Raw genomic sequence first — 25,000 nt, forward strand, 5'->3', positions numbered from 1 at the left:
TATCGAGGTGATAAGCCCGAGGCCGAGGTGTCGATAATTCCATAAACACCACATACCCATGTAATATGTAATTTATGGAGTTTGATGAACCAGTTAGACGTAGTTGAATTCGTCCGGAGATGCGCTGCTGAGCGCACGCGCACGGCGGACTCACGAGGGTCCTGCGATGAATGGAGCATGCGCATCGCCAGCGACTATCCGGCCCGCTACAACGCAGCAAGCGTCCCAGAGCGCGTGTGTTTCGTTTCCCACCCTCCCATCCCAATGTCTGATGAGCTCGTGCTTGAGAGGCCCTTTTTCCCAATATCCAATGTCTACTCTGTGACAGCACACCAACATATCTTCTTCCTGTCTTGTTGGGCAGTTTGTTCCACCTCTCTTCATTAACCGTCCACCTACAAATGCGACTTTTCTGTACAAATATGGATTAGCCAGCCACACTGCATGTCGTCAAGAGGTCGTGTGAAATGTAGCACAATAAAATTTTCCAAATATGGATGAAATCTGAAAAGTGCCGGATGTGATTCCATATTTTACCGTCCGTCGTCTGACCGTGTTGTACAACACACTCTCTTCTAGTACTGATGACGTAAAGCGCCGACAGCAAATCAGAGAACGAAATAATGCAGACATAACGAGTGGGTCACGTGACAGGGGAGCGACTGCCCCAATCTCTAGTTGTAAACTTCACAACAAAGCTAACTAAATAGTCGACCTCTCTCGACATCGTAAACGGTAGAGATAAAATTCTAGAAACATCCGGGCAGACTTAAAATATTTATCCGGGAGTTTCTCAATTGATTTCAACCGACTTATTGAATTACTATAAATAGAGTTAGTTGTACTAACAATGAGCATGGACTATGGAGTTGAGAGTTAAGTTGTGAGTGTGTCCTCAACTATGGCAAGATATCACTAAACTGTAGTACTGATCCACCATCTATAGCTACTTGCAACAACTTGCTAGTAACACTGTTCCAAAGCCATTCACTTTCTCTGCGAAGCAGAACCCATCACTGGTGATGATTTCTGCTCCTGAGATGTTTGGAGGGGGCTGTGTGGACCCTGATAACATCCTACAGATACTCTGTTTTGTTCATAGCAGCAGCTCCACTACAAACGGCAAAACTTCAGCAATTAGCCTTCTTTATGATGTCAAAAACATCTTACCCGCTATGTAGGTTCCAGCAAGAATAGTAGACGAGAAATAAAGTTGAAACACAATACATGTTTAAGCAAATGCTGTGTAGTTTAAAAAATGAATACTTACATTCTAGGATTGAAATTTGTTGGAAGTTGAAAGAGTTCAACAAGATACATAGAAAAAGTACATTTAGTTATATACGTTCAAAAGCAAAGACAACATGTCTCAACTTACAAACTGTAGAGACCGAAACATATGAAATCATGGAATAAACCAACAAAGCAATATATTCAGTCAATCGTAGGGAAGATAGAAATAGATTACTTACAATCTGTAGTTGATGGGGCCATAAAAGAAACAGTAAGCCAATGGTTGATGATGCATCGAAAAACCAAAAATACAATATTATATTATACATAAACAACAGTGAATGCAAAAGATGACATACGTGCTGTAATCGATCGCATACGAATGAACAGGCAATAGAAAATAAAAGTACATTAATATAAACAATTTCTATGAGGCCATGCACAAGCTTACCTTCTGCAATAAAAACAAAATAATCAGACAACCCAAACATTATTCAATTTGAATACATACTAACCCCTGGGTGCCACTGACATAGGTTTTCGTTCGTTTCAGAATCAACGTAAAACTTTCGACAACGAGTGCATTCTCTGTGTGCACAAATATAAACGCTATGTTTAATGAACAAGAAAACTAAGAAACAGTCACAAGACAAAAATGTGAAACCGTAATAAACAACAAATAGACAAATGAATAAATTGATTATAAGCACACAAACAAATGAAATAGATAAACAAGCAGAGAGACTGCATGATAACCTGCATGCTGCACACAGTTCATGCATGCCTTCTATGGTATTCCTCACCTTAGTACTTCTGACGAAGCAATCATATTTCGTCTTTTCAGATCATTGATTTGCCATTTGAATAGATCTCTTTCCGATGAAACGCTAACCAGTTGATCTCTCAACTCAGCATTCACCTCTATGGCAACCAAGTTTGCTCTAACAGCTTCATCCCTCTCTTTAGCCAACACCTCTTTATCTGTTAGAGCCTTCATATAAAGTTCATGCTTATAATATAGCAATAAAAGCATATAACAAGACATATGAACCGCTTCGCATTGTTCAGCCATGGCATCAAATTCGCTGGCAACAAACTTGCATTGTTCAGCCATTGTCTTTAACTCTTGTACAGCACTTTACATACAACAAACACATAAGTTAGACCATTGACTTTCGCTTTGTCTGTAAGTCTACAACTCAACATTTTTAAATTACCCGTCTCTCTCAGCCTTCAGTTGAGCTACCAATAGGTCACGCTCTCTCAAAACCAACTGCAGGCGTTGCTGAAGATTTTCTACATCAGATTCACCTGCACTTGGAAGACCGTGTGCGTGGCCTTGAAGAATGACTTGAGCTTCTGCGAGAGACATCCGTTGCGTTGGATCAGAGTCCATAAGCTTTAAAACAGTTGATCGAAAAACAGTTGGATAATGAGCTGGCAAATGAGGAAGTTGTTCCATAGAAAAGACAATGCAGTCAGGTTTGCCATACCCTAATGGGTAATCTGGAAGTGGATGGGTTCCTGCAACATAGTATTTAACTGATACATCGACAAGCCACATTGTTGTCATACCAGACCTTCCACCATTTCGTAAATCAAGCAGCCGACAGCCCATGCAATTTGCTTGCTGTAGTCAAAGCTTAATTCTTCACTACATGAGCCAGTTCTTCGTTTCTGGTACAAGGTCAAAACCTCAGGTGCAAGGTAGGCACGATTTCCACCCAAACATTCTCCTCTCTGCACAGGCATGCAGTCCGATGTCTGTGGCAATAGTTCTGCGTGCCCAAAGTCACTGATTATAAGTCTACCATCTGTTGAAAGCAGAATATTGTCTAGAGTCAAATCCAGATGAACAATTCTTTGTTTAAACAAATGGTAAGCACCTATACTCACAACACACACAAAGGCATATGTACTATCTAAACTGCACAGAGATACCTGCATCGTATTACTTTCTAGAAGCTGCAGAGTATAGTTTCTTGCAAGATCATACGACAAAGGTAATGCTTGCTTGTCTATGTGTTCCCTCATGGTTTTTGCATGATAATCAAGCACTATGAACTGGGCTTTACGACGAATTAGCTGCTTTCTTCGAGAGTCGTGATAAACAGCCTGTTTCCTTATCTGATCAGGCAGATGAGCAGCAAAGTTGTTACCAACGGCATCCACAAATTGAGTCCAGAATTGTATCACATTAGGATGCGGGAGAGATTGAGATAAAACCAGCCATTCATTCTCAAACACATTCCGGACAGTAGATGACTGTTCATTGCAGAAATTATACAGCAATTTTAATGCATACCTGCATCAAATGTGATCAAACAGTTAACATTCACGGTCATGATAGAACTGAAAAATGCATGATCATACTTTTTGTTCGGGTTTTGAAGACCTTCTCTTGTACACCGAGCAACCACCACTAGTCCACCAATTTCTGAGCTAAGAACTTCCTCAATAATAAAGTCATCGCATTTAGCTGCAGCCAAAACACTTGATTCCATATTTTAGCAATCTGCAACAGAACAACTCAACACAAAGCAATTCTCTTTGAGTCCATCTGACGATTGCGGTCGTTGACATGGATACAATCATCCAAATAACCACACAATGGGCGCCAAGCACGTGATTTCACGTAAAATTGTAACGTGATCAGCCACATCCCCCACCTTAATTCTAGTAAACTACCTCCCAACACTCATATCAAACACGTACATAATAGAAAACACTAAGGAGACAGTGTATGTTGTAAAACCCACAGATAGCTAACAGGCTACTGATAACGTGCACGAAGACCGTCGACATAGATCCACTCTATTGCTCTTGCAGGTGACAACAACTTGCAGTAATGAAATCCAGCAGACAAAGGAATAAAATACTGCGTTGGAGTTCTCAGCATTACCGACCGAACAAGAAGAATTTTCTCTCCGGATGAATTCTCTGTATTTTCAAACTTCAAAGGGTTCCATATCCACAGAGGTCCAATATTATATGGTCCTAAATCTTCCCCCATTACCATTGGGACTCCAAACTTGTCAAATCGAGCAATTGTTTTTGGATTTGTTGCATTGAGAGCCCAATCATATGCTGCCTGATTGATCAGCTTACACAGCGAACTACCATCAGTTGTATTGAAGTCAACATTGGTGTACCCAATGGCTTCCATGACCGACTGACGTGATTTCAGTTTTGCTTCAATCTGATTAGCCGACGTTTCAAAGAAAGCGGTGTCTAAACTATCTAATAAGTTGTACGTATTCTGACTCACTGTTGTGATGTTCAGTACACAGTCTTTTTGGTTCAAAGAACAGTTGTTATGAATATGTGGAAGATGAATCGGATTGATCTGATCTACAGGATGGAAAGCATCAACAGCAAAAATACGAGCACGGTCACCACCCATGATCTGTTGAGCAACTCCAGTCCACCCACACCCAACAGTACAGTTGCGACTGGGTTTCTCATCATAACAAGGATGAACAAAGTGATAAAATCCTTCCAGTAGATATGCATCTAGCAGTGGTTGAATAAACTTTCCAGTAGCTTCGACAGATTTTTCAAGATATAGGCGAGCTGACTCGTTTCTAAGGTGTGTTTCTATAAATGAAGTTACAAGTGCTGCAACGGTGCTATGAGCCACGTCCAAAGATATCTCAGACTTCAGATCACGCTCCTTGACAAGAGGCGGTACATTAGTGCCAGAAGCAAACTGGAAATGATTCATTCCAGGGACAACTACTACAGGATAATCCGTTATAGACATGTTCGTAGCATTGGCACCTAAAATCCAACGATAGTATGACTCCATAGAACGAGTCACTCGACACAAGCCATCCAGTTCACCACTAACTGTTAAAGTCGGCACGACAAATGAACCATTATCATACTTTCTCAGCAAGAAAGAGCCCATTAGTATGAGACCAGATGCAGACCTGTTGACGTAGTCTTGAACGATGATGCCACCACTCGAATGACCAGCAAAGAACAGTAACGATGTATTCATTCCCTTGCTCTTCAGTGCTGCTATAACGCGTTGAACACCTCCATCTATTTCCAAGGGATTCACAAAATTCAATGGAAAATCTGGAATTCCAACCCAGAGCGAGAAAGATGAAGCAGATTGGATAGTGGCGGCAAGAGGTTTATACTGCTCTGCTGAGATGCCAGCTCCCTATAGTCAGAAACAGCACATCACCATCAACACAAATGTATTATTTAATTAATGCTCAAAACATTTGTGTTAGGTATTAAGTTTTACCTTTACAAATATGTAGACAAAAAATTTAATCCTGCTACTAAGTACACCTGATGACAGACTAAATGGAAATGTGGCATCAGTCTACATAATCATTATCATTTTGGTTATTTAAAGTGAAGCATAAGTTTTAAAATTTACTATTTATTCTAATTAATTAAAACACTCCCACCAGTCAAAGCTGGTGTGCACACTCCTGTCAAGCAACTAATTTTACTCTTGTAGTCTAAGGGGGCATCTCCAATTACTGGGCACTTTCTCAATCCAAACAATTAATCATCAGACTGGCGGTGACCACCCTCCCAATCCTTAATTCAATCCAAACAAATGTCTGATGCATGTTTAGCAACACTGAATATCCCTAGTCAAACTTGAAAGTTCTCAATTCACAAATAACACACTTGTCAGACAGTAATTAACTCTTGAACCACAGGTTGTACTGGGCAACGCAACAATGTTTAATATAAAAAAATGTTTATAATAAATACAATGGTTTCACAAAGCAAATACAGTCAGTCTTAATTAGGCCTGTTTGAACCGGATTGTTGGAACTGCCATGCCCACACTTCCAACAATTTCAGCTCAGATGGTCAATCTGCTAGAACTCTTAATTCTGACAAACTCTCAGAACTATCAATTGAACAGGAACCGCAAACTATGCCCTACTCCCTACCCCCTACTCTTACCCTACCCCTACTCCTTACCCCTACCCCTACCCCTACTCCTTACCCCTACCCCTACTCCTTACCCCTACCCCTACTCCTTACCCCTACTCCTTACCCCTACTCCTAACCCCTACCCCTACCCCTACTCCTTACCCCTACCCCTACCCCTACTCCTTACCCCTACCCCTACTCCTTACCCCTACCCCTACTCCTTACCCCTACTCCTAATCCTTACCCCTACTCCTAACCCCTACCCCTACCCTTACCCCTACCCTTACCCTACCCCTACCCTTACCTACCCCTACCCTTACCCTACCCCTACCCTTACCCTTACCCTACCCTTACCCTACCCCTACCCCTACCCTACCCCTACCCCTACCCTACCCCTACCCTTACCCCTACCCCTACTCTTACCCCTACCCCTACTCTTACCCCTACCCCTACCCCTACCCCTACCCCTACTCCTTACCCCTACTCCTTACCCCTACCCCTACCCCTACTCCTTACCCATACTCCTTACCCCTACCCCTACCCCTACTCCTTACCCCTACCCCTACTCCTTACCCCTACCCCTACCCCTACCCCTACTCCTTACCCCTACCCCTACCTCTACTCCTTACCCCTACCCCTACTCCTTACCCCTACCCCTACCCCTACTCCTTACCCCTACCCCTACCCCTACCCCATATCTCTACCCTACTCTACCCCTACCCATACCCCTACCCCTACCCATACCCCTACCCTTACCCATCCATACCCCTACCCCTACCCCTACCCATACCCCTACCCATACCCCTACCCATACCCCTACCCATACCCCTACCCATACCCCTACCCATACCCCTACCCATACCCATACCCATACCCATACCCATACCCATACCCATACCCCTACCCTACCCATACCCCTACCCCTACCCATGCCCATACCCATACCCATACCCCTACCCTACCCATACCCCTACCCTACCCATACCCCTACCCCTACCCATACCCATACCCCTACCGATACCCATACCATACCCCTACCGATACCCATACCATACCCCTACTCATACCCCTACCCATACCCCTACCCATACCCCTACCCATACCCCACCCCCTACTCCTACCCTATCTCACTCCCTACTCCTACCCCTACATACCCCCTACCTACCTACCCTCTACCATATCTCACCCTCAACCATATCTCACCCTCTACCATATCTCACCCTCTACCATATCTCACCCTCTACCATATCTCACCCTCTACCATATCTCACCCCCTACTCCTACCCCTAATACCCCCTACTCCTACCCCTAATACCCCCTACCTACCTACCCTCTACCCTACCCCACCCACCTACCCTCTACCCTACCCCACCCCACCCCACCCCACCCCACCCCACCCCTACCTACATACCCCCTACTCTACCCCCTACCCTATCCCTATCCCCGGTCAATTCCAGTTAGAAGTACTGGGTCAGTATTCCATCGTGCCCTTAATTAATTAATGCTGTTCAATTCGATCCCATCTAATTTATCCAACGGAGGATCGAGGCAATAAATTTTGGGTTTTCTAATTAATTAATTTGTAGGTAGTCCATTAATTAATTAATTAATTAATTAATTAATGATCAAATCCTGTAAAAATTCTTTACGTGCCTGAATTATGATGAGAGCAACTTGAGTTGCCGTCCTATTGGTCGGCGTTAGGACGACGTCAGCTCCAAACGCTGAAGTCAAAACTGCACAAAGTAGAAGGCTGCACCGCCAGGTAACGCTATCACAAGTCATAGCGAGTTCTAGGACACAAGACACAGCAAAACGATCACACGAATAATCGTATAAAGATATAGTATCCTGCAACAAGTATTCTGCAATCTACGAACGAGCGTGTAGAACAAGCACGTGACGAATAAAGTCACGTGCTAGTCTCGTGAGATCCGCGTCACGTGATTTCTATTTTTTTTTATCATTTGGAATATAGTCTGAGCGGCGTTTCGCCGTGTCATGCGTCTGTGGAAGTGGAATGTCTTTCTGTTTCAGCTAGCGCTTGTCGTTTGTCAAAACGACGACGAATCTGTAGATTACATCAAGTTATCTCGCACTTCCCCTCTCAAACCGACGGAACTACGTCCACATGTTGTTGTGAATGTTGCCACATACAGTCGAACGCGCATCGTGGCGATAGACGTATCGACCGCGGGACGGCAGCAAGTGGCGAAGCGAATTTTGAGAGTCGAATTAGAGAGCGAGAGGCAGGAATTGACGGTCGACATCGCTCTGTCGTCTCAGTCATTGTGGGAAACGTACAGAAGAGGCTGGAGATTGGAGATTTGTGCAGCACTGTTAAGTGGAGACGACGAAACAACAATAAACGATGAAACGACGATAGATGATGACCATTCCTACGTTGATCATGAGAGCTCCTCTCTAGACTCTTGGGCAGATGATGTTGGGTACGTTACTAAGGAGTTGTCGGAAAGTGATTGGCGTCAGACGCTCAGTCACGACGAGCTGTTGGAATTAAGCGTAGATTCCGACTGCCACGTGATTGGAAGTGTGCACAGGAGGGATGTTTTCTGCTGGAACTGGCTGTCGGCATGGAGACATAAACTAGAGTCGACGTGTCATAACGGAAATGGTGAGGAGAGTTTGTAGGTTTGCGAGGGCGGCGGAAGCAAATTGAAGGGTTAACAATTACTAGAGGCCTCTCCACACTGGCAACTGGATTGCAAGGCCTGTCCACACTGGCAACTGGATTCGATCCTGTTGAATCCAATTTAGAAAGTAGTAGGCGTTACCTTCACGTGCGCTAGGAGTGTAGTCGCAACATGTAACCCTCCTCACTCGTCTTTGTTCTCGCTTGATTTCAATTGCCTTACGTCGCTGTATCAACGCTTTCGAACAAACAACCCACATGTACACGTCGATCATCCATCACATGATACCAATAAAAAAGCAGATGCATCGTTTTCAAAGTGTATTGTGGACGCTCACTATCCCGATCAGATTGTGATCCATTTTCTGGTCTAGTGTGGACAGGACTTAAGAGATGTGGTGCTAAAGTGCACCAATATAGGTTTAGCCCACATGATTGTCTTTGTTAACACGTTACTTTGGAAATCGAAGAGCATCATACAGCGTGCAGCCAATCTCTACACTGTAGGAATCAAGACCCAGTGTTCATCAAATATGGCCAGGCTTCGAGTCAGATCGACAAAGTCTTGATATATTATCTAGCTAGGAGGGGTTCTTGGGGGTTCAGTACCTCAAAATTTATGGGCGTGGTTGCTCATCTATTTTGTTTAGTCTAATGGAGTGATTTTATGTACTACATAATTATACATGTGCAGTAGTACTGTAAAGAGATGATACGTTGTTTATTCGTATTTACATTAATTTTGAACATCCAAAATGTTTTCCCTGGTTACGCCTCTGCGTCTATACCCCTAGACTAGAAGTAGGCACCTATAGTCTACTGGCAAAAATGCACTATTTGAATAGTGGTCTGGTCATAGCCTCACTGACTCCACCGCCCCTGCTTTGTGTTAATTAACATGGCCACTACTGTTAATACATGGCTGTTGGGATATGCTGTAGGTACTGCACACATATTGGACTTCCCAATTGCACTGACTGGTGGTAGGATAGGATTGAAAAGGTACAGTAACTGTCTGTATTATAAATGTGGTGTGTGTGTGTGTGTGTGTGTGTGTGTGTGTGTGTGTGTGTGTGTGTGTGTGTGTGTGTGTGTGTGTGTGTGTGTGTGTGAGTGTGAGTGTGAGTGTGTCATCTTCAGTGGACTGTTATGGCAGGCAGCCGACTTTATGGCAACCTCATGACGACTACTTGATGGAGTTTCCAATGACAGAGCCTCAGTAGAGTGGCCACATAATTATGGTCTAAAAACCATTACGTAACATTTCTTCTGTGTTAGATTCACGTTGTCTTTATGGCTGTACGTAAGTCGTCCTTGCGACAGCTCACTCTGTGCTGTCTTGATTCGACCACACAAGACACTGTATCACTCACCCAGTCTCTTTTTTCAGTTTAATGGTTTGTTTATGGACTCCTTGATCAATGCTTTTTCATTGGTTGACATGCCATTTGATTATAACAGGAATTCTACTTATACAGTTTGTATTGGTTGATGGCACAGCAAAAATCTATTCTCTACCATGGGTTCTGCCGTCTGCCGAATGGCTTCATGTCACCGTGGCAGTACATGCCTTCAATGTGAGACACGCATGTTGAAATCAAACGACACGTCTGATTATAAATATTATGAGCATGTTAATATTTATGAATGAATCATGGGTATCGTGTTGTGTTCTAGGTTCAAGTGTGTGTTTGGTGTATGTCTGTGTCTGGAGTTAGATGTTACGATATCAGGTCATTTAGTATGTCGATTATTCATCTCGTGTTTGTTGTATCGTCGTATTCGTTGTGTAGTTTCAATGATCCGTTCCGGTATGACGATTCGATTCCTTGGGTGATCGGCGGTGCCACCTCACATCAAAGCGTTTATGGCATCGTCGCAAAGGCGACACTATATCGTGGCCTACAGGTGACAAGAAAGCATGTAAGATATTGTTTTATGGATGTTTGGCATGCTCATGTGTCACATCATTGGTGTATATACGAGGGAATAGAGAATTCTAGATTTACAAACCGTGTAAATGTATGTTAGTTACTGTATTTACATCCTGGATTTGAGGCAAGTTTTGTAACAGGATATTGTAGCTTGTTGAATAGATCGAGAGGCACAGTACGTGGACACTGTAGTATTGATCTATTGACATGCTGTAACGTAAACTAATCGTAGTGTTTACATAAACAACAGTAGATTGTAAGTTATGGTTATTGCAGGGATGGCCAGATGCGACCCCTGTCCTGTTGGGTGGGTTGCTATTAAAAATTCTAAAATTTTTTAGTTGAGTAATGATTATATAGAGAATTTTAGTGTACTGTCTCTGTCTGCGCTGTCTGGAGACTCCGAGGTCAACGTATGCGTATACAGCTCTGGCATGTGTCAGCTTCATCTATATATCTAAATATATATACTATAGTAAAATATAGTTAAACAGACTATCTACCTGCAAACTAATCAAGACAGATGAGTTAGATATACATTATATATTTATTTCTTTATTACCGCCCTATGGACAGGACAGAACACACACACACACACACACACACACACACACACACACACACACACACACACACATGCACGCACGTACGCATGCACACACACACACAAACACACACACACACACACACACACACACACACACACACACACACACACGGTTTTGGATAAGGGCAGTAAGAGGGCGTGACTCCAGACAACCTAAAGCTTGTGTGGCCCCTGGTGACAAACCTTGGCCACCCCTGTGTTGTTTCTGTTGTTGTTATTGCTATTGTTGTTGTTGTTGTTGTTGTTGTTGTTGTTGTTGTTGTTGTTGTTGTTGTGTTTCTTCATCATGTGTGTATTTGCAGTTGCCCATGTCTGACCAAGTGCCCAGTTGGCTCACGGGTGAGTGGTAGTGGTACACACAATTGAATATTATTACATTTATTGAGACAGTCACATCAGACGATCTACGTGTTTGTGTTTAGTGACCAAACTTGAGCAGAACTGCTCTAGACTAAAGCAAGAAGTCCGACTACTACAGCAATATGCAGTGGGGCAAGGCACAAAAGGTCAGTACAACAACCCGTCATCGAGACATTGTGATCTTACGACGTTGCCTTGCTCGCCAGTGGGATCTTCGTGTTCTCTCGCCAAGTATCTTTCGATTGTGTTTAAGTCTCATATCTTGAACGACAGACAATGTCACATGTGGTCTGCAGAAGCGGCTCGCATGGCTCTCACCACACTCCAACGCCGTCTTCGTTTGAATCACAGCGAAGTCTACTCTCTCGTACATTCCGATAGCATTCCGCAACATTTGATGACCAACTTTCAGACTGACATGGTAATATTAAGATGTAAGCATATTGACTACATAGTGTGTCTCACAGTTCGTATTGCTATCAGGAAAAAGTACTAGGAGGACAGTCGGTGGCTTTCGATCTCTCACTGTATGCTACGTATGCTGGATGCTTCAACACACCGGATGCATTTTTTGTTGCGGGTATTTTGCATCTTATCGGACATATCAAGGTTCCCGACCAACTACAAGTACTCAATAGTGTTTACATAATTATATATAATGGGATTCGCGATTTGATATGACGGTTGTGATTTAGGGCGTATCGTTGCTATTGGCGGCCGCCGCTCAAGGTTCGGTCTTGTCACAGCTTGCATTGGGATATCGACATCGATTTGGGAAGGATGGCTTACCGAAGAGCTGCCCGATTGCGTTAAGTATGATCACAATTTATTATACAAAACTGTAATTTAATTAATCATTTTATCCATATTTATTTACAATTATTGTTTTTGTTATTGCATTTTCTATAGCTTGACTGATTTATTGGTTGTTGAAGCCAGTGGCGTCTCCAGGATTTTGGAAAGGGGAGGGGGTTTCCGCCAATAATTTGCTGTTATTCGTAATTGATAGATTAGCCTCTATTATCGTTATACATAAAATGACACAATTTAGTGTGTCATTGGCTATCGTACATGCTATTGGTAGTATGGTTCTATAGCGGCACGTGTGAGGGAAATGCGAGCCTCTTATGTGGCTCCCCATCCCTTGACTCTTGTAACAGTAACGAGCATGAGTTGACCCAGTGAATGACGTGTGGCACGACCACTCTACAATGGTAGCCACATTTTCTCCGGGCTGGGCCCCCTTGGACCTCCAGACATGCGCAAAAAATGTGAGCAAGCTAAGCTCTCGTCTGTCTTTCAAGTAACTCATCAAAGTCACAGTTGAGTTGGAAGAGTGTGACTGTGAGCCGACCCCTAATTTGAACTGATCATAGACATGCAAGTTGCTATTTTTTGCTAGACAGGCAGATTACTGCTCTTTGTTCTCTTTCCGAAGAAACCTCTCTAGAAAGCGTTTGCTTACGTTCACACGGGCCAAACTTCAAAGTCACAGAAGTGTGCGGCCATTTGTACTTTATCACTATGACATACCAGCTGCTATAACAGAGTTTGTTGCTATAACCGTATGTTATATGTACTGTACTGTACACCTCTAAAACCATACTAGATATACCAACATGTTTGATTATTTTGCATACGTGAATAACGAGTCAAGGTGGGGTTCTGTGGAACCCACTGAACCTCCTCTGGATCTACCTATGTGTTCTGCAGTACTGCAGGATTTGTTTGAGTGAGGAATGTATGCGCAGTGTAGAGATTTTCACGATTTCATGACATTGACATGCAAACCTGTAAACACGAGTCGTGATTATTACATTTGCTCGAGCAACTGCAGGGAATAGCATTTGCTGTTGACACTGAAGGTTTTGAGGTTTACATTAGCTTTTACTGTCGAGTAGCGAGTCTGTCTTTGACTGGTTAGTTGCACTTATTGTCTTGATAGATTATTATGTAACGGTTGCAAGAGATGCAGTCGGAGCTCTACAGGGTGGCGATGAGACCAAGGTATGTCTATAGTGCTGCCTGCTACATGTTTGTCTTTACCACTCCTCTGTAGGTACTGACGGAATCCATCAGACTATCGGAACCAGAAACACTAGATGGTCAAGGCGGTGAGAGGGACGACGTCATTCAGTATTTGCTGTTTGAAGCTGCCAATGGAAATCCTATAGCTCAGGTCAGCTTGTTGCTGTATTGGTTGTCAGTGTCAAATATTTCATGTTATGTCATGTTGTGGTGTTAAAGGGGAAGTCCAACAAAAATAAACTTAACTTGTATGAGTGGATCTTACTAAGACAAATCGATCGGTATAAGTTAGTTTGCTATCTTCGCTTTTGTATACGAGAACGAGTGATGTTTCTGTGATGTGCAACGCCCACGCACCTGCTCCGCGCTTCCTGGTGGATTAAGCTCCACCCACTGCAAACGAATCAATGCGTTTACGGATGACTGCTATGGATATATCGAGAATGACGAATGTGAATGCGAAGATATTATGAAGATCTGCCTTCTTGCCGTCAGTGGTTCCTCTCTAAAGTAAAATGGTGTCGGTAGAGCTGTTTCCCGCCAGACTTTCAAGCAGAATTCCTCAATACCACGGCTTACCTAGGGAACGTGCTTGTGCTTGACTATTTGTTTATCCTTGTTCTTTTAATATCCGAAGAAAAACGTTCACCGCGCCGTCTGGCATGTGCTACAGAGGACGTTCCTATTTTTGCATCCGGGATTGTAACCTTCTACCAATCAGCGGCAAAACAAAAGTGAGCAGACCGGATGTGAAAATAGGAACGTCCTCTGTAGCACATGCCAGACAGCGTGCTGAACGCTTCTCTTCGGATATTAAAAGAACAAGGATAAAAAATATTCAAGCACAAGCGCGTTCTCTAGGTAAGCCGTGGTATTGAGGAATTATGCCTCAGTCTGGTGGGAAAACAGCTCTACCAACACCATTTTACTTTAGAGAGGAACCACTGACGGCGAAAAGGCAGATCTTCATAATATCTTTGCATTCACATTCGTCATTCTCGATATATCCGTAGCAGTCATCTGTAAATGCATTGATTCGTTTGCAGTGGGCGGAGCTTAATCCACCAGGAAGCGTGGAGCAGGCGCGTGGGCGTTGCACATCACAGAAACATCGCTCGTTCTCGTATACAAAAGCAAAGATAACGGACTAACTTATACTGATCGATTTGTCTTTGTAAGATCTACTCATACAAGTTAAGTTTATTTTTGTTGGATTCCCCTTTAATTAAACGAGCTGAAGTGTGAACTTCCTTACCAGAGGAAAATGTTCCATCTACATGTATAGGTAAATAGTCTCAGCAATTTGTTAGCGTACAAGAATGACAAAATGAGAATGTGCCATGTCTCGCTTGAATCCGTCCAGATACAAGCCCCGGAGTTTGAATTAAATGGTGGAAATGCAATAAGCTTGTTTGTGTACTACTATAAGAACCAGGGGTTTGTATCTAGACGGAGGGTTATATGGTATGGTACAAAGATATTGACTGCGCGCTACTAAGTTGCAAGTTGCTTCCACTTGTCAATGCACACTACTGGTATCTGTTCACGTGATCTTCCAGTTACATAAAATTACAGCAAGTCGTCTGCAGTAAAGCCTTCAAAGTCTGATTCTCCCAAAATCGTTACATCATCTCTTTGTTCTGTGACAACCACCAGCATCAGCCCAGTTGCTTCTGCTGATTGTGATTTGTCGTTGAGGTAGAGATGATGTTTGACTTGCTTCGCAGTGCTTTCGTCCTTCATGCAGGTTGTTATAGAGCATTCTCTACAACATTGTCGGTAGTGATTCCCTCACACTTGAAAGAATATATGATAGTTTCGAATGAGTGGGTTGAGCAGGTGCCTCAGCTGCATGTTGAACAAATCCCGTCTCTATGCATACAGCTGAAGACAGGGTGGGTTTTGTATTCAGTCTGGGTCTTTTATTAAGTACAACACTCAGACTAAGTTGCAAGGTGGTTTGAATTGAAGCCTTGGGGCTTGAATTTTGGTGGGTCTTGTATTTAGACAGACAGATACAGTAGCGAGAGGCAACCATACAAGTGAAAAAAACCATCAAGTAGATGAAACCAAAATGGCGTTGCTGTTTTGTCTACTGAAGTTGTTGGGATAGCCAAATTTGTTGTTTGTGCGAGACCCGACTGCCACCAGTGTTGAAACTTTGTGTGACCAGTCGCAGTCTCGAGAACACGCTTAGCCCATTTGGTACACCAAATGAGGTTTTTGATTAACCACAACGTATGTTATTAGGTAAATGGAAGTAGTATGAGGAAGAAGCTATTACAGTAATCTCAAACTTGAATCATTTTAGCTGGTAACCTTTTTAGGTCAACTTGGGTCGTATGCACTATTGGGGCCAGCAGGGACTGAGACGCGACTTCAATCAGGCGTTTCACCATTACGCACGAGCGGCGGCAGCCGGTCTTCCCGACGCTCACTACAACCTCGCCATCATGTACTTGAAGGTCTCGTCCGAGCACAAACGTCGAACGTTAATGTAAGTCGCTATATTGCTGTGATTGTAGGGCCAGGGAACGCAGCAGGACAATGAAACTGCCCTCAAACATTTGGAAATCGCCGCAGAACAGGTTTGTGGTACAAACGGATGCTACGATGTCTTGTCTGTGACGATATTCAATGTCCAGGGTGTTGTCGCTGCTCTCAATGGACTTGGCTACTTTCATCTCAATTTGATTGAGCCGCCCAACGTCACTGCGGCCGTACAATACTTCGAGAAGGCGTATCTTCTCGGAGACCACGATGCCGCTTACAACCTCGGAGTCGTCTACTACAACGGCATCTGGCAGCAATATTCCAACAAGGCAATGCATACGTGTTGTCGGCCGCCTATTTGTCTGACTTTGTGTCGTGTTGCAGTCGATGGCTGCGATGTATTGGCGTTCGGCAGCAAAACGTGGCAACCCCGGTGCGACGTACCAGATGGCTTTATTGTCCGAGACGTGCTCCGAAGCATTGGGGTACAAGACAGTAGTCTGTGTGTTTTATCTGTTTGTTGACTGCACCTCATAGATATGGTGTTGCCATCGCTGAGCACCACAGTGACATCGGACGTGTCCTCAAGGCCGGAGTTGCATCGTATTTGAACGACTCCGTGTATGTGTCGTGTGCTGCCTTGTCGGTCGCCGTCGTGAATTCAAGTTTGTGTGTAGTTTCGATGCAGCAATCCACTACATTCAGGCAGCTGAAGTGGGTGTAGAACTGGCTGCTTTCAATGTAGCATGGCTCATGGAGACGTCTCCGGTAATGCTACTTCGTAGCGTATACAGTCTGTTTGTTGTTTATATATCATACTGTTGCTACAGGATCTGCAGTCAAGTGTTGCATCGAATTTTACTTATCGATATTATGGGCAATCGGCTCTTCTCAACTACTCGTCGTCTGTTGTTCGAGTCGGAGATAGTTACTGGGTTGGAGAATGGGCTGACGAGGACAAGCAACATGCTATTTTGTATTACTCTCGAGCAGCTCATCTAGGAAACGGACAGGTACGACGTCATATCGTGTGTCTAGTCATAGGCCTGTGCATATTACGCTCATTTTATTGTCCGTTATGCTATGTGGCACTGCTGACCCAATTGTGTACAAGTATGCTCAAAGTATGCTCACACCAGTTGACACAACTCGACTCGAGTGGCTTGTTAATGAAACAAAGAAAACTTACAACAAAAGCAAACTATAAGTAAGCCAGACCGGCTTGACATTCCAGCAACAACGATGCTTGACTGGTTGTATACTGCAACATCAGAGATGATTGGATATAGTCTTGGAGTGCACTGTCCTGCTGGGGACAAAATGAGGCCTTCAGAAGGGAAAAGGCTCGCTCTGTTGCTGGCAGTCAAGGCTATGTAAACCTTGCAATTATGCTCGATGCTTGCCAGTATCGATTATGCTTAATGTACTGCCTGTAATATGCGCAGGCCTAGTAGTCAATGGCTGTTATGGATGATTGTGAGATCCTGTTGATGTGTAGGGTACTTTCAATCTGGGCTACATTGTTCAGATGGGTCTATGGCCGGTAGAGCGAGAGTGGGTCGAGTTTGACGGCCTGTCGCTCGGTGTCCGTATAAGAGGCAACCTAACTCTTGCTGCTCAGCTGTATGATCTGTTAGTGATGGCCGCATGTGGTTGCGATGATCGTTCGTGATTATATCGACTGTCTTCGTAGGTGTTGGACACAGGATTCGTACAGTCGACTTCCCTGTTTCCTGGCCGGTCTGTACGTGCGGATGTTTATCCTACGAGATGGGATGCTGACTCGGGTGAGTGCCGACATCGATCTGTTTGCTGTTGTGTCGTAATGTCGCTGTAACGTCGTGCTAGATGTGGCCGTTGTCTCCCATCACAACCGTGTTGTGGCAAAATTTGTACCTCGTTGCTGCTGTTTCGGGCTGCATTTTGGGCTTGATTCTTCGTTTAGAAGTGACACGGCGTGTCCAACATGGACATTAGACGTAGTAGTCATTATCAATAATTATTATGGAGTAGTGTATAGTGAATCGAATCGAATATAGACTTGAATACTGCTACATCGATAGTGTGCATGAAACTCAGTAATAGGCTGAACCTGTGTGTGTGTGTGTGTGTGTGTGTGTGTGTGTGTGTGTGTGTGTGTGTGTCTGTGTGTCTGTGTGTGTGTGTGTGTGTGTGTGTGTGTCTGTGTGTGTGTGTGTGTGTGTGTGTGTGTGTGTGTGTGTGTGTGTGTGTCTGTGTCTGTGTCTGTGTGTGTGTGCACGCACGCGCACGTGTGTTCTTATAATTAATATATTTAACTCATGGCAGTACTTTTGCATGCCTACGTAATAATGTGCACTACACCAACCCCACCCTTTAGTGCACACTACGCTGGACCCATTACATTTGCTTCCTACGCTCTTTCTCAGTAACATCCCCGACACTGATTTCAGGGTGCTAGTTTATTAATTAATTTACAACTTGGAACACCCACTTTATACGCCCCTGTGGAGCATGAACAGTTTCCGTGGACGTGACCTTTATGCACAACTATCTAACATATGCACATCAATACAAATACGGTCAGACCTCCTTATTCCGACACTCGATAATCGGACATCCTCACTGTCTGACAAGGTACACGTGAAACCAATTTACATGGTGGTCACTGTGTATTTGTTACCGAAAATCCGACAGTCGCGTTAGTCTTGACAGAAACGGGCGGGACAAACGTGTTTGGAATAACGATGTCTGACTGTATGAAACTAAATATGTCTGTCAATAAGACACATGGTATTATTATATACAGTAGCTACTAAAAACATAGTTGCCAGATGTTTATGTGCACTAGCACTAGTACATACCTGCAGTTTCTTATGTTTGAGTTCATAAATAGATCTCCCTCTGAAAGCCCTTAGATAACACCGAAATGAACTACAGTCACATTTCGTTTGACCGCTTGCTCTAGACTGGCTTTGTCCTGCAAAACACGAACACACACACACACACACACACACACACACACACACACACACACACACACACACACACACACACACACATCAATAATTTGGGGAATACTACGGTGTGTACAATCAGAGCTACCTTGTTGTTGCCTGTTGATCTGGATGGACTGTCGGTTGCTGAATGTGTCCTGCCTGTTGATTGTTCGTCGTTTGTGTCTTCATCTGTGGACCGCAGTTCGAGAGGTATCTGATCTGTTGAGATAGCACTGACCGAGCCAGATAAGCCGCTACTGATACTCCGAACTTCAAGAGCTTCAAGCGATGCTACAGAAATGAAAACTGCAGTGAGGAAAGTGTCAGCCTACTTGGACAGTATGGAGCTTCTCGATTACTTGTATCTTCAAGAAAGAGTAGAGAATCAAAAGGCCAATGTGTGTGTGTGTGTGTGTGTGTGTGTGTGTGTGTGTGTGTGTGTGTGTGTGTGTGCCTGTCTGTGTGTCTGTCTGTGTGTCTGTCTGTCTGTGTGTGTCTGTCTGTCTGTGTGTCTGTCTGTGTGTCTGTCTGTCTGTGTGTCTGTCTGTCTGCATGTGTGTGTGTGTGTGTGTGTGTGTGTGTGTGTGTGTGTGTGTGTGCGCACGTGTGTGTAACTGTACATTATTTTTCATATTATATGTACATGTACGTTAACGAACACAATAATTCAGCACCAGCATTTGACTACGTTACGAACACACCTGATAAATGGTCAACATGAACTTGCTCTGCTTTACGTCTGCTAACTTGAGCAAGTGCCGTTTCTCCAAACTCCAAAGCTAAGAAGTGTAAATCCTACCAGTATCATACAGTTGCAGCTCTAGATCTACTCATTGCCGACTACAGAATCGTGCAAGCACGACTACCGCCACTTACCATAAACAAATCTCTGTTGTTTATGTCGACAGCCAACAAATAAGCCTTCTCAAACCGTCTGTACCTAAAAATAAACTATTGATATCTTTGAGACAGTCCATTAAAGACCCACTGATATGACAGTCAACTTAAGGCAACTACTATCAATCACAGAAATACTCAAGTTATGTAGAGCGAGACTTACATAACACAAACCCTAGGCTCCTTCCAGTTTCTTTGCAATCCTTGGTACCTATGCTTATATGGCACTTGCTTGATTATTACAAGCAAGGCTCAAGTACGCCGCCAGCCCCTACTTTGGCCATCTCTTAGTCCTTTAGTTAGTGCTACTAGGCACTTTCCACAGTGACTGTTTTGCTAGATTTCCGTCTGTAGAAATGCTAATATTTTACAACTTGAACATGCCTGTGGACCATGCATTGAAGGTTTTAATGACACAGATACAATATAGAAGATTAGGTTTCTACATTTTAGGTAGTGGCGGTGGTTTGAAGATCTAGTAGTACTAGTATGGTAGTGTAGCAGCATGCAGTTTAGTAATAAATCAATCAATCACTTCCGCCAATTTTAAATTAACAACTTTAGATGTCAATTTTTGAGAAAGGCCCTATCCCATACTTGACCTTTGATGCTAGCCAACCATGGGGTGGGGTAATGGTCAAGCAAGCAAGTACCCTAGTTTGTAGCATCAAAACGTGCATGTGCATACCATTCTACACTAAGCCTGATGGGCTACATCGTGCCTAACAATGTAAGTGTGCGTAAAAAGTGAATAACAATAACAATAACAATAACGAGTCTCCTGTATGAAGCAGTAGGGCATGCTTGCCTGAGTAACAAATGAAAAAATCGTCTCGCCATATTGTTGATTCTCTCCTTGTACTGAGTAATAACGGTGTCGATGATAGCTTGAGATGGAGCAAGAAACGTAACGAGTGTCTCTTCACATAGAGCTAAGAGAAGATCGACGCAGAAAGATAATGCATGTACAATTGATAAACTTTGAGTTGAATATGTCTTCATACATTCTTTGTCGCTGTCAAGCGGTGCCTTTAACAAGTAATCCATGATCAAAGAAGTCATAGCGAAACATGTTTTCGCTTGCATGTTCCAATTCATTCGCTTCAAGATGCTCACAGCCTACAAACAGAGCAATGTGAGATACCATGCTCTCACACACAACGTGCAATACACAACCTGTAATAACAGTATTGAGCAAGTACAGATGGTCTAGAAAATCCAGTTGAAAATAGTGACAAACAACGACTGGAGGTAGGCAGACAAACAATGAGTGGACAGAGCCGACACACACACACACACACACACACACACACACACACACACACACACACACACACACACACACACAAATACATACTGAGAGAGTTTCCTTGCGTCTAAATACAGTATAATACTGTCTATGTAGTTTCATGTTCACGAAGTGAAACAAATCCATTGCAAACTACAAGTTGACCCATAATTTTAGAAGTTTAAAGCTAATGGGTAACCAAAGTGATATCGTTCTGTCTGAAACATGGTCACTGGTGGTATAGATGATACATACCATTTGCATTTGTGCGTCTCTGAATCAATTTTCATCATATTTAAAATGCATATAAAAACAGCCAACTGTAACATACCCAATAACGCCAAGCCATTTTAGTAAAATGCATTTTCAAAGAGTTTGTAACTAGTAGCACAGTAATTACTACAAGTTCCATAATCCTAATCTCAAAAAAGTCTCCAGAGATTTCTACAAATAGTTTCGTTGTGTTTGAGTCATTCTGCCACAAATGTAAACTAATTTGTTGTCTGTGCCACGAGCTGGGCAACGAGTAGCAGGCAAGGTATTATGGCAACATAACTCAGATTTATGGTATATGATGTATGAAGCCACTCAATTAACTATAACACACATGCACATGTGAATTGCATAAGCAAGAATGCTACAGTCTGCAATAACGTACTTGGACAGACAGTCATTCCATTTAAAAGATAATTTTTTTAATATTTTATAACACATCTGTACATATATACTGTAAAATGTCATTCATATATACTTACAGAATTCACTTGACCAGTGTTGATATACTCAGTTGCCAACTGCAGAGGACCAATGTGACCTCTACTCAGTACACCCAACTGGAAGCACATTAAACACAATGGACCTCTACAGCCAACGGACAACAAATTGGTTCAGCCCTACAGACCACCATAGCATAACATTCATAAGCAACGAGGAGTACCTGCTGAATACTAATAGTGCACTGTCATTACAAGCAGTGCCATCTCCTGCAGTCAGACTTGGTGACCAATAAATAAATTGTAAATGAGATGAAGACCTACAAACGAGAATCTTTCAAGCCTCTCAATTTCCAACAACACAAATACAAAATGTACTTTCTTTCGCTATACACTTTAAGCTTAATTCCCGTTGACAATAGTCGCTCTTTGCACTTGCACATCAAATGTCACGAGTTTGTTGTAAACCTCCACATGCTTAGTAATGAGAGAATCTCACTTTCTCACACATAAAATGTATGCTAGCTAGTTATAGTTGATAGCAATTGTTTATCTTAAATGTCTTGTTGTGTCAGGCACAATAAAGTTTGGATTCCAAAGATTTTAGAGTCCAAGAAGCCAGAACCGTTTGAACATAATGTCAAAAATTAAACTTTTTTGACAACTGAACTACAGCTCTACCAATAGCCTAGCTGACTTGCCCAATTAGCCGGGCAGTTAGGCTATCCCTGAAGCTGCCCCACTGTGCAATAAAGAGTATTGATTATGAGATGGCCACACAGTTGAATGTCAGTCTTTTGCACAAATGGCAATGTGAAAGAATATCCAGACAAATAAAGCACATAAACGACAACAAGAACGTACTGTAATCCTCAGATGATACTCCTTGACTACACACAGAGTCCTTATATCATATGCAATGCAGCCTTTCTTGACAATTACGGCTTAACAGTTCTGGGGTCACACTAACCTGATAATCTTTCCTGTATCTATTAGAACACTTGGTGATGGGACATCAGATGCAATCACAAGCAAGATGGAAGTCAATGCCATGTCAAAGCACTGCAAACAAAAGCCACACAAACCACTTGAAACAACCCTCATAGGAACTGACTCTATTATGTGACCTGTATGGATCCTTGTCGATTTCCCACCAGCACAATAGCATCTGCAGGATGCCATCGAATTGCAGTTGGTTCATCCTACTCCAAAAGCCATTGCAAGTCCAAGTAATAAACACAACAAGCGTTGTACAGCTAATGTGATTAACAAATGCAAGTACAACCAAGTGCCTGACCAGTTGTGATGGTGTAGGTTGGAGAGTTCTACTGTTGTCATCTTGAAGGACCTTGTGAGCAGCAACAACAAACACAACCAAACGAGTCTACTAGCTGAACCAAAGCTCAATCATGTCATTGGTCACATACCAGTAGTCCATCGCGACAAGCCAATAGCAGCTTATCCTCCGAATTGTTTCTCTCGGCAATACAAACACAGTCTAATAAAAGTTAATAGCAAGGTTGGAAAAAATACGCAAAAAATGCAGAGTGGTGTCACCTTCCAACCAAATGTGAGTTTCTGCCACCTTCTGAATCTATAATAAACGTTCAAATCAATTTTACATATAATAGTAACGTGCCACTGGTAATACAAGAACAACATGACAACAAACAGTTAGTTAAATTGTATATCGTCTCTATGAAATGCTTGATTCAAATTACATTTCCATTGCATTAATTAATTAATACTCTTCTATCATACATCATGCAAACCCTACCTGTGCTATACAGTAGTATATAGACATTGCCAGCGTAAGTGTGTGTGTGTGTGTGTGTGTGTGTGTGTGTGTGTGTGTGTGTGTGCCCGCACGCAGGTGTAAGAGAGACTTTTCATATCCTAATAAAGTTACAGTTTGGTTCTTAGAAAAAAAGCTTAATAAATTGAGTAGTTATTTTGGCACTGTAAAATTGAATTTGACTTCAAATCTTCATTAAATACATTATAGGTACTATTGATAGAAAACATTAGATAATCTTGTTTGGTAAATCACTACACCCATTGTTAAACACCTTTATCACTTTAGCACAGATAAATTATATAGTTTATGAAGACATAACTGTCAGTTCTGACAAAGAGTCATCTAAGTTAAACAACAACAGTACATTGTACCACAATTGTTTGTCATAATTTCTGTAAGTATATCGTGTACCTTGTTAGATAAGACACAACTCGCTTACCTTAGAGTCGACAAATTCATACAAACAAGTATTCACTCCACTGTATCCATCGTCTGCACTTGCTTCCTCGACTGTGTAAAGGTAGTGTGGCTTTGTTTGACTAAAGTGACACGTTATGAGAGTTGACGTTGTCTCACTGCATTCGAACTGTAGTCTTCCACTAACACATACAAACAAATGGTAATCATATTGTATAATCCCACGACACAATTAAGACCCAGAATGTGTCAGAGTTAGCAAAGACAAGACAATCACTACAATATCCATCTCATGTAATTGTCTCTGTAAATATAAAGTTGCCAATATGTTAAACACTGGTAAAATATATTTGACACAATAAATTGTATTCCTAATACCAACAGCCATGCAGCAACAACAGTAGACAAAGAGACCAAACATCAAACAAGACAACATTTATTTCATTCATCATAATCCTGTCACTGGTGTGCCACAACACTAAGTAAGTGTTTGATACTGTTGGGTTGAGTTAATTATCAAGTAAGAATTGAAATCGATTGTATGCAAACCCTTTGATAACACACTCTTCAGAACTCAAAAAAACAATGACTAAGAATCATACTTTTGAATGGAAAAGACAAATATATTAGGAGTTTGGAGAGATGGCTTGGTCGATGTTAATCTTCTGTCATCTACTGGAAGTAACCAAA

The 25,000-nt window shown here is 42.6% G+C and overlaps 4 protein-coding genes across 6 annotated transcripts in view; 1 reads left to right on the top strand and 3 right to left on the bottom strand.

Annotated features, from left to right (window-relative positions):
- Window positions 1-769: 769 nt before the first annotated feature.
- On the bottom strand, window positions 770-3,737 carry LOC134178828 (serine/threonine-protein kinase 32A-like). 2 transcript variants are annotated; one of them, XM_062645742.1, is made up of 10 exons: window positions 3,607-3,737; window positions 3,189-3,538; window positions 2,814-3,119; window positions 2,451-2,757; window positions 2,285-2,369; window positions 2,037-2,224; window positions 1,749-1,821; window positions 1,473-1,687; window positions 1,171-1,381; window positions 770-1,113 (listed from the first exon to the last, which is right to left on the bottom strand). In XM_062645742.1, exons 1-8 carry the CDS (start codon window positions 3,735-3,737, stop codon window positions 1,661-1,663), a joined length of 1,467 nt encoding a protein of 488 aa, XP_062501726.1. In that variant the 3' UTR covers window positions 770-1,113; window positions 1,171-1,381; window positions 1,473-1,660. The 2 variants fall into 2 exon arrangements, with proteins under 2 accessions (XP_062501726.1, XP_062501720.1); XM_062645736.1 differs by having other exon boundaries at window positions 1,171-1,687.
- A 263-nt stretch (window positions 3,738-4,000) lies between these two features.
- LOC134178818 (uncharacterized) lies at window positions 4,001-8,008 on the bottom strand. Its single transcript, XM_062645724.1, has 2 exons — window positions 7,798-8,008; window positions 4,001-5,404 (listed from the first exon to the last, which is right to left on the bottom strand). Exons 1-2 carry the CDS (start codon window positions 7,927-7,929, stop codon window positions 4,007-4,009), a joined length of 1,530 nt encoding a protein of 509 aa, XP_062501708.1. The 5' UTR covers window positions 7,930-8,008; the 3' UTR covers window positions 4,001-4,006.
- An 85-nt stretch (window positions 8,009-8,093) lies between these two features.
- Window positions 8,094-18,330, top strand: LOC134178809 (protein sel-1 homolog 3-like). Its single transcript, XM_062645712.1, has 24 exons — window positions 8,094-8,779; window positions 9,739-9,799; window positions 9,954-10,016; window positions 10,076-10,194; window positions 10,259-10,374; window positions 10,475-10,530; window positions 10,591-10,720; window positions 11,641-11,677; window positions 11,761-11,844; window positions 11,905-12,119; window positions 12,182-12,325; window positions 12,394-12,511; window positions 13,644-13,705; window positions 13,758-13,877; window positions 16,054-16,191; window positions 16,252-16,314; window positions 16,372-16,548; window positions 16,604-16,704; window positions 16,757-16,840; window positions 16,897-16,987; window positions 17,050-17,232; window positions 17,718-17,851; window positions 17,913-18,006; window positions 18,068-18,330. Exons 1-24 carry the CDS (start codon window positions 8,146-8,148, stop codon window positions 18,194-18,196), a joined length of 3,153 nt encoding a protein of 1,050 aa, XP_062501696.1. The 5' UTR covers window positions 8,094-8,145; the 3' UTR covers window positions 18,197-18,330.
- A 290-nt stretch (window positions 18,331-18,620) lies between these two features.
- The window catches only part of LOC134184251 (WD repeat-containing and planar cell polarity effector protein fritz homolog), a 10,777-nt gene continuing 4,397 nt past the window's right edge, over window positions 18,621-25,000 (bottom strand). For both annotated transcript variants that reach the window (XM_062651905.1, XM_062651896.1), the window contains exons 9-23: window positions 24,913-25,000; window positions 24,333-24,492; window positions 23,653-23,689; window positions 23,523-23,593; window positions 23,393-23,443; window positions 23,223-23,297; window positions 23,066-23,157; window positions 22,320-22,415; window positions 22,138-22,243; window positions 21,099-21,213; window positions 20,903-21,026; window positions 20,074-20,137; window positions 19,899-19,992; window positions 19,304-19,488; window positions 18,621-19,178 (exon numbers count right to left, since the gene is read on the bottom strand). The exon at window positions 24,913-25,000 is cut by the window's right edge and continues 7 nt beyond it. In XM_062651905.1, coding sequence (XP_062507889.1) covers window positions 19,113-19,178; window positions 19,304-19,488; window positions 19,899-19,992; window positions 20,074-20,137; window positions 20,903-21,026; window positions 21,099-21,213; window positions 22,138-22,243; window positions 22,320-22,415; window positions 23,066-23,157; window positions 23,223-23,297; window positions 23,393-23,443; window positions 23,523-23,593; window positions 23,653-23,689; window positions 24,333-24,492; window positions 24,913-25,000 — 1,424 coding nt within the window. In that variant the 3' untranslated portion in view covers window positions 18,621-19,112. The remainder of the gene's footprint in view (window positions 19,179-19,303; window positions 19,489-19,898; window positions 19,993-20,073; window positions 20,138-20,902; window positions 21,027-21,098; window positions 21,214-22,137; window positions 22,244-22,319; window positions 22,416-23,065; window positions 23,158-23,222; window positions 23,298-23,392; window positions 23,444-23,522; window positions 23,594-23,652; window positions 23,690-24,332; window positions 24,493-24,912) is intronic.

The sequence above is a fragment of the Corticium candelabrum genome, chromosome 1 (genome assembly GCF_963422355.1).
Source record: "Corticium candelabrum chromosome 1, ooCorCand1.1, whole genome shotgun sequence".
Taxonomy (NCBI): Eukaryota; Metazoa; Porifera; class Homoscleromorpha; order Homosclerophorida; family Plakinidae; genus Corticium; species Corticium candelabrum.